General features: G+C 43.1%; 2 protein-coding genes across 6 annotated transcripts in view; both read right to left on the bottom strand.

Moving 5' to 3' along the window:
- Nucleotides 1-303, bottom strand: part of Ctnnal1 (catenin alpha like 1) — a 78,582-nt gene extending 78,279 nt beyond the window's left edge. For both annotated transcript variants that reach the window (XM_029556940.1, XM_008854644.3), the window contains exon 1: nucleotides 84-303. In XM_029556940.1, coding sequence (XP_029412800.1) covers nucleotides 84-221 — 138 coding nt within the window. In that variant the 5' untranslated portion in view covers nucleotides 222-303. The remainder of the gene's footprint in view (nucleotides 1-83) is intronic.
- Nucleotides 304-5,610: 5,307 nt separating this feature from the next.
- Tmem245 (transmembrane protein 245) overlaps nucleotides 5,611-8,282 on the bottom strand; it is an 89,962-nt gene continuing 87,290 nt past the window's right edge. For all 4 annotated transcript variants that reach the window (XM_029556948.1, XM_008854642.3, XM_008854643.3 and 1 more), the window contains one exon: nucleotides 5,611-7,175. In XM_029556948.1, coding sequence (XP_029412808.1) covers nucleotides 7,130-7,175 — 46 coding nt within the window. In that variant the 3' untranslated portion in view covers nucleotides 5,611-7,129. The remainder of the gene's footprint in view (nucleotides 7,176-8,282) is intronic.

Genomic DNA, 8,282 nt, shown 5'->3' with positions numbered 1-8,282 from the left:
CTCGCGCGCCGCCAGGCCCGGCCCGAGGCACGAGCGGCCGCCGCCATCGCGGGCCGCGCACACGGGGACCCGGGCCGCCGTACCTGAGAAACCAGCGGGAGCAGCGTCTGTTCCACCGAGCGAGTTCGGATCTCCAGTCCCGAGTCGAAGGCGAAGCCGGACGGGCTGGAGCCGGGGATGGCGCCCGCGACGCCGCCGCCGGGAACCGGAGAAGCGGCCATGGCTCTCCGCCCGTCGCGCAGCCTGCGCTCCGCAGCACCGCGGGCCCGCCAACCAGCCCGCCGGTGGCCCGCGGCCACTCGACACCCAGGCCCCGCCCCCAATCTCCCCGCCCCAGCAGTCACCGCCTCCAGAGCCCCGCCCCCAGCGGCGGACCACCGCCTCAGCCCCGCCCCCAGCTCTGAGCCACCGCCTGGGTCCCATCCTCAGCCGCCAGGGCCGGCCCCACGGCCTCCACTCACCACGGTGCCTCTTTCCGTAGCCCCGCCCCCTGACAACCCCCACCTCCCCTCGCCTCTGGGGTGTATTCCAAGCATCACTCTGATCAAGGAGAAATAAGACACCTCTCCCAGGTTCACGTGGCCTCTTATCTGGCGGACAATCCTCCCAGCAAGGCTTCCCATCTTCTCTTAAAAGTCAATTCTGAATTCCCACAAAGATTTCTATAAGTTGTGCCGGGGTTGAAAGCAGTAGAGAACTCTCTCCTGGACGGGAATTCCACTTGTCTTTATGGGGGCGTCGCAGGAAGGGGCCATTTCCTCCATTTCCATTTTCTGACCCCGCATCTCTTCCACTTTGAGTCGAAAGTGATAATGCACTTGGCATAAGGAGTGTCTCAGCAAAAAGACAGTATATCTTGCAATTAATCTCCCAATTAATCAAGGGAATTTAAAAGCATGAAAGTTGTGTGCACTGCTAAATCTTTTTTAAAACTACTTTTTGAGCCGGGCGTGGTGGCGCACGCCTTTAATCCCAGCACTCGGGAGGCAGAGTCAGGAGAATCTCTGTGAGTTCAAGGACAGCCCGGTCTACACAGTGAGTTCCAGGCCAGCTGGGGCTACAGGGAGACCCTGTCTCAAAAAGACAAAAAAAGGGAAAAAAACTACTTTTCACAATTATTTCCATTAGGCACTAGCAGTTTCATCACTGTTTGTTGAATGAAAAGATCAGTGTCGACTTCTGACTGAAGCCACTTAATACTAAGAATCAGTTCTCTTGGCCCAATCTTGAGGTCACACAGAGCCCCTGTGATGAGAGAATGCCAACACTGCTTAACCTCAGGTTCCAGGAACAAAGCCAAAGGAGGCTGTCAGAAGCCTGCACCTTATGAAATTCTAGACTTAAGCAATAGCCTGAGAAGCATGAATGGTTTGCGAAGGACCATAGCTGTTAGTGAGAGCCTATCTGGGTAGAAAAGAATCTGCAGCTGGATGCTCCACCCTCCCTCCTTTGCCAGGATCATTTCTCCATCCAAGTCAGACTAACGATGTGGGTAGGTAGCATTCACTTGAGGTGCTGAAAGGTTTCCTGAGTACTGTTGAAATGTGCTTCTCAGTGCTTTCCGTTACATGGTTCAGCTTAGTTGACCACAGCAGCACAGGTACCTCTGGTAGTGAAGAGAGCCAAACTTAGACTTGTTTGCTTTATTCAGAAAGGAGAGCTCTTGAATTCAGCTCTTCCTGTTGTTACCCTCAACCACCACCTTCACACTTCTACCTACAAGGCTAATGCACCAAGGGGCTCTGGCCTTAGCTCTGGGCCCTTTGGCTTCTTTAAGGTGTAAACACACAAGCCCCAGACACTTCCCTTCATGTAAGCTGACCAAATTTCATAAAAATTCAGTGTAGATGCTGATGTCAATGGGAAAGTAGGGTTTGTAGGAATGTTACAATAAAGATTTCTCAACAAGAGGCTGTTTACCACCCGATTCATCCAACACTTGTAATTTTATTTCAAAATATAAATATCTTACATTTTAAAATATTATCAGTAGGTTGTCAATGCAAATTAAAGTTAATAAACAGCATTTTGTAATAAAGAATTCTTGCATTTGAATGTTCATTTTTCCTTTCAAACCATCTCTCCTTTGCTTGAGAATGCAAAGGTGATACATTTTCAGAGTTAAATAATTACAAACATATGTTCAGTCTTAGTTTCACAATCAAATAGTATCTGAAATACAATCCAAGAACCTAAACAAGTGACACTGTAGAAGGTACAGAAGAGTTTTCACACTTCTGAGTCACTCCAATACAAAAGAACTGGTATTTCAAAATCAGCAAAGACAACGTTAAGATTTGTTCCGTATCTTTCACTGTATCATATAAAGCTAGAAGACCAAGTATAAAGAACTTGGGCCTTGAACTTAGGGATTCTACAACCAAATTCTGGTTCCATCCTTTTGTGATATAAACTTAGGAGAAGGAAGGAGGGGGAGGGAGTGAGGAGAGGAGGGATGAACAAACAAAAGCTCTGCAGACTTTCCAGTGCCTCATGTGTGCAATGACTATAATACTGTCCAGCTCACAGGGTTGTCCTCAAAGAAATCTGAAAACTATAAAGTGCCATACAAAAGCATTACTAAAATGCAACATCACCACTGTATTTGCACATTAACTGACCCTTGAAAACATGTGAAATCAAACACAAATACAGATTTTACAGACCATAGGTGGAAAAGAACCTCTATAAGTATAGAGTTCTGAACATCAAATATGCTTTCTTTCTAGTATCTCATTAAACTGTCAAGACCTATCAGAGATCACATGAAATCACGGTAACTGTTCAGTATTTTCTTCTAAAAGACCTGTAAACTTGATCAAAAGCTATGTTGCCCAAAGGACTCCTAGTCCTTTGAGGTCCTCAGAGAAAGAGAGAGGAGGTGGGGCCCAATCTGAACTGCAACAGTCTTTGTCCCCTCTTATAAATTCACAATGTATCATGGCATATTGAAAACTCTTAGGCATTCTAGGAAGGGAAATAACTGAGCATTTCTCCGTTTTAATTGACCACAGACTCCCCCTTCTCCATCAGTTTTTCTCTTACAACATCTAGTAACACTCTTGGAACTACTGCTATAGGAAACTTTTCTTTCTTTTTTGGTCAAAAGCTGCTTTACTATGAAGAAAGGGAAGAGAGACAGAAGGTGGTCTTAAAGGGACAAGATCTGTAATTGGTATTCCTCTCTAAATTCTGTCACTAACTGGCTGTGAGTTACATAAGCTTCTTTACCCACAAGTTTGTTTCCTTCCCTAGAAAATGATTGGATCATTTAATTATCTACAGCCCATTCTAGCACCAAACTTCCCTGACTCTAGTAGAAAGAGCAACTTCCTTTACAATTCTCTTGAGCATTTTAAAGCTATATATATATAAAGAAATGCTTAGTGGCTTCAGATCTTTTTGAGGGTTCCCAATAAATTAATGAATATATATTTTTGAGACAGGGTCTCACTATGTAGCTCTGGATGACTTAGTATAGACTGGCCTCAATCTCACAGATTCACCTGCCTTTCCCTCCCAAGTGCTGGGATTAAAGGTATACACCACCATACCTGGCTGAAATGGATATATCTTGATGGCAAAATTAGGAAAGACAAGTATGAAATTCCTGGAAAGACCATGGGAGACCCTCAGGAGACTGTAAAATCAGAACTGGAGCACTGGAAGGCTTGAGGTTATTTCACCATTAAAGGAGGTTGAAAGAGAGTTCACCTAATTTAATTTGTTCTAATCTAACCCCTCAAGGCCTAGTTCTGAATACTTCCTGCCCAACAGTGACACATTTCTGAAACACTAATATAACCATAGTGGGAACCAGAGGTACAAGAAAGTTCTTTCAGGGCATGACAAGTTCTCATTTGGGCTAAGGTTAGCCAGAAGACCTCCCCTGCAAGTCCTTCGGCTAACTGGAATAAGCAGCTGCCATTTCCAATGCCCACATTTGTTTGAATATAGGGTCTCCACCTAATGTATCTTACACATCTTTTCATGATCAAGAGTCAACCCACACTAGCCTCGGATCCCAAGGGAAAACAGGCAGCTCTTGAGAAAAGAAGGGGTTAGGAGGCTGCTGTTTTAACAGCATCTAACACTGGCTGCTAAGGAGACGCCCAGAGATCACTTCCAGGAACAGACGGTGGGATTCAAGCAGGACTTACATGACACGGAATTTTTGCTTAAAGTCCTATGTCTTGTCCTCTTCTTGTAAAGAGAGGAGCAAACCAGTATGTAGAGTTTTTCATCTCCCCTGGCAACCACTCAGTTTATAACTGAATAGTGAATATGAACTTGAAACTAATTCTTAACATATCTATAAAATCTAAGTTGCTGTGACAGATTTCTGTGCTCAGTCTTTACTGAAGACACTTATGCTTCATGGATGCATGCTCCTAGGTTACAAGAATTTATTTAAAACAAACAAACTAGACCAAGCATACATGCCCTCTGCTCCTACAGGAAAGGCCTCTTCCCAGGTCAAATTCCAATGCACTCTTCAGGGTGGATTATGTTTAAGATTTGAGCTTAAGACTCCTACCTTGTCAGGCTACCTACTCTCTATCTGCCCTGGGAAAATTCTCTCAGAGCTCTTCCCTGTACCTGACTCGTGCCAGGGTGCTTTTCTGGTTCTGAACTCCCCAGCTGGTAGACCTTCAATGGAGTAGATCAAGTTTCCTGATTGGGACTGTGTGTTACTGTAGGGACTTCTGCTCCTAATATTTCAGGATGGCATTACATCACTGTTGCTAAATTAAACAGCTCTAAACTATCCTCTTAGAACCCAGAGTTCCCCTCTTAAAAAAAACTGGTATTCAGACTAATAACTATCCCAGCAACAACTATGTATTAGCTCAAACTTAGTTATTTGGAATTTTGCTTTACACAGCTAAAAGCACTTTGGAGCAACATAATTTGTATATGTACATGAACTTGCTGTGTATAATATTCGCCTCATGAATATGTGCTAATGATAGCTATAAACTTACTAGGATATAGTAAACAAACACAAACTTCTCTTTTCAACCATTTTAATGCAAAAAATTTTAGATTTAGTATGATATGTGATCTGGGTGATATTAAAATAAGATAAGCCTTCCTATGAGTTATCTCCCACAGCACCCTGTACAGTCCCTGGCATGGTACTTAACAGTTTACTAACTCTCAAAGAAAGTGTTAATAAGCAAATGAATAAATGACTAGTGGCCAATCTAACAGGCAATGGAAAAACAGGTTATTAAGGTTGAAGGCTTCATAATACAACTAGGAGACCTGACTATAGCATACTTTATATAACAACAGGCAAAAGACATCGCATTATAATCTTTTCTACGTGGGTTGTTTTTAAATAACATGACAATAAATTTATAAACTTAGATTTTTTTTTTTTGTCTTTTTTTTGTCTTTTTTGAGACATGGTCTCCCTGTAGCCCCAGCTGTCCTCCTGGAATTCACTATGTAGACCAGGCCGGCCTTGAACTCTCAGATATCCACCTGGCTCTGCCTTCCAAGTGCTGGGATTAAAGGTGTGCGCCACCACACCCGGCCAAATTTAGATGTTTTAAGAAAAATTTTACTCTTAAATGTTTTTGTTGTTGTCATTTTGAGACAGGGTCTCCCTGTAGCACCAGATGACCTGGAACTCGATCAGTAGACCAAGTTGGCCTCAATCTCACAGAGATCCACCTGCCTCTGCCTCCCAAATGCTGGGATTAAAGGTGTGTGCCACTAAGCCTATCAAGACTCTAAGTTTTTTTAAGAATCAGAGTCTTTGACAAAGACTCCTCCCGTTCCCCTCCCATATTCCTTTGGAAGCACAGAAAGGGCCTGGTGATTAAACAGACAGAAAGGATATCACACTAGGAGATGGGTTCTAGTCCTAGCCCTGTCATTAACTGCAGGTCAAGTATTCACTTGTAGCAGCAAATGGAGAGCAATACTTAGTTCACAGTCCTGGGAAACCTGCCTAGGACAAAAGAAGAACTGCTCAGTAGCAGAGTTTGCAGTCCACGAAGTTAGAAAGGTCTGAGACTAATCTTAATAAACTTTGTGGCTTTGCAATGGTCACTTTCCTGAAGTTCAGCATAGAGTCATGCTGTTGTGAATAACACTAAGCTGTGAGAGCCGATGTGAAACGGTATGCACAAGGGGACTGCATAAATTGTAAAGCACTAGGCTGGTTATTGTCATAGCTGAGAAACAGAAAGTTACAGCTCAACTCAGCAAGCATTCATCTAGAGTGGCATGTGCAAGGCACTGGGGTAAGTGACAGAAAATACAAAATTCCACTGCTAAGTAGCTGACTGGCAGAGTTCCAAATAACGAAACAGGGATACACACAGCAAACCAGAGGACTGCTAGACCTGAGTCTTTTCATATAAAAGAATTCAAAGAGGAAATTGGACAGCATAGACTCTATCATATTGTTACCATTCATAGCAGCTTAGTAAGTCTGTTAGTTCAGTGTGGTCAAACAAGTTTTAGAAATTTGGCAACACTGCAACGAGGGATTCAGGGAAAGGAAGTGGAGGAAGAGCTCCAGTCTCTGTGTCTCCTCTCCTCACAAGACACTGCTGAACAAATAAGACACCCTGCCTTTATTGCTAAGACTTGTTTCATCTCCAAGAAGGGGATATGCTATTCTAGATGGTATCTGGCTCTCTTTTCCTGCTTAGAATCCACACACTACAGAGTGAAACTCTCTTCTTTGAAAGAGGACTGTCACTTTAGAAAAGTTCACAGATTTCCTAAAGCAGGAGAAAATTACAGTGAATATATATGTATAATAGCAGGTACTTCAGAATCCTTAAAATAATTTTATAAATACATCTTATAACCAAAGTGAGAAAATTTCACTCCATGGTACTGGTACATGAACTGAAACTTTTCAAGCCATCTTAGCATATGCTATGAGGAAACCACATTTCTGAACTCTCAAGCTGTGTTTTAAAATGCAAGGCAGCTCAAAGCAAGTTCTCTCTTGTTCAGTGTTCTGCATGTAAGGCTGGGAGGCTTCTGCTTCTTTTCTGGGTGCTCCTGCCTGCCAGGCACAGCTGACAGGACAGAGGCCACAGCTGAGAGAACGCACTGCCAAGGTGGAACTCCCCAGACAGATCACAGCAGTGGGACCATGTCAATCCACCGAAGATTTCAGATCTTCAGAGATTTCACGGAAAGTCCTAAAAGAAAAGACAGAATGGTTTGTTTTTCTTTGGAAAGGGGTGGGGTGGGGGCGATGAAACCAGAGAGAAAAAGGAAGAAGGGGGGGCAAGCACAAAGCCAGTTACCACACAACAGTATTTTATTTTATAATCTTTGAGAAGGTAGATGAGGTGATACAGTCACTATCTAATGCTTGTCACCACAACTGTTTCAAAATCTACTAGCTATCCCTCATTCTTTACTAATAAGAATCCAGTTTTTGGTTGTGTCCAAAAACATCCCCAAGCCCCCTTAAACTACATATGACCACGTGACTAAATGTTGGCTACTGAGGTGTTACAGAAAAGTACTATGGGGCATTTGCTTGGCTCTTACAACTTCTAATTCGAAAGAAGGTATGATGGTATTAAAGAGGAAAAAATCTCTTGGAGAGGAAAAATTACATTCTGAGTGAATGAATTTGTTAGAAAATGGAAAATCTAATCCAGCACAGAGCCCAAGCACTGAAGGAAGGGGGGTTCTGGGCAGCATATGTGGGGTAGGTATTTTTATTACATGACTTAAACTGTTTCTGGCCCACATAGATAACTAAGTAAAGTTGCCAAGTGGGCTGGATAGCAAAGTAGTCTGTTACACACACAAGATGTCTACTTCAGGACAGTGATGGCTAACTTGCCTTTGATATAACTGGCACACCTGAGCCATAACATCACCTGGCAAAGTTGGCACTTTTATTGGCAGCCAAATAGCCATGTCAAAGTTTACCAGTGAACATGAGTTCCTGCATCCATCTTACACAGCCACATAACAAAGTTGGCAGGGCATCAGCATGAAGATAGAGAGGCTGGACTCCGGCACTTGTGGTACATACTAGACCTGAACTGCCCCTCTGGATATCTTTTAAACAAATGAGAAATAAACTAGCTTGTTTAAGCCACAGCTGTTTTGAGTTCTGCTGGCCCTGAGTTTGTAGAGTTGGGAGTATTATTCTTACATGTAGAGAAACTTATCTGAAGTGAAATATCTACAAAATTTATTACCAACATTTTAGACAGAAAACTTTGTACTAGGACCACCAAGTAGGAATACAAAAGACATTTGACCTTAAAACACTTGCATTTTCT

This window comes from Nannospalax galili, unplaced genomic scaffold (genome assembly GCF_000622305.1).
Source record: "Nannospalax galili isolate Female #2095 unplaced genomic scaffold, S.galili_v1.0 scaffold666, whole genome shotgun sequence".
NCBI classification, from domain to species: Eukaryota; Metazoa; Chordata; class Mammalia; order Rodentia; family Spalacidae; genus Nannospalax; species Nannospalax galili.
Note: the sequence above shows the minus strand (reverse complement) of the source record. Positions and strands in the feature narration are given on the sequence as shown.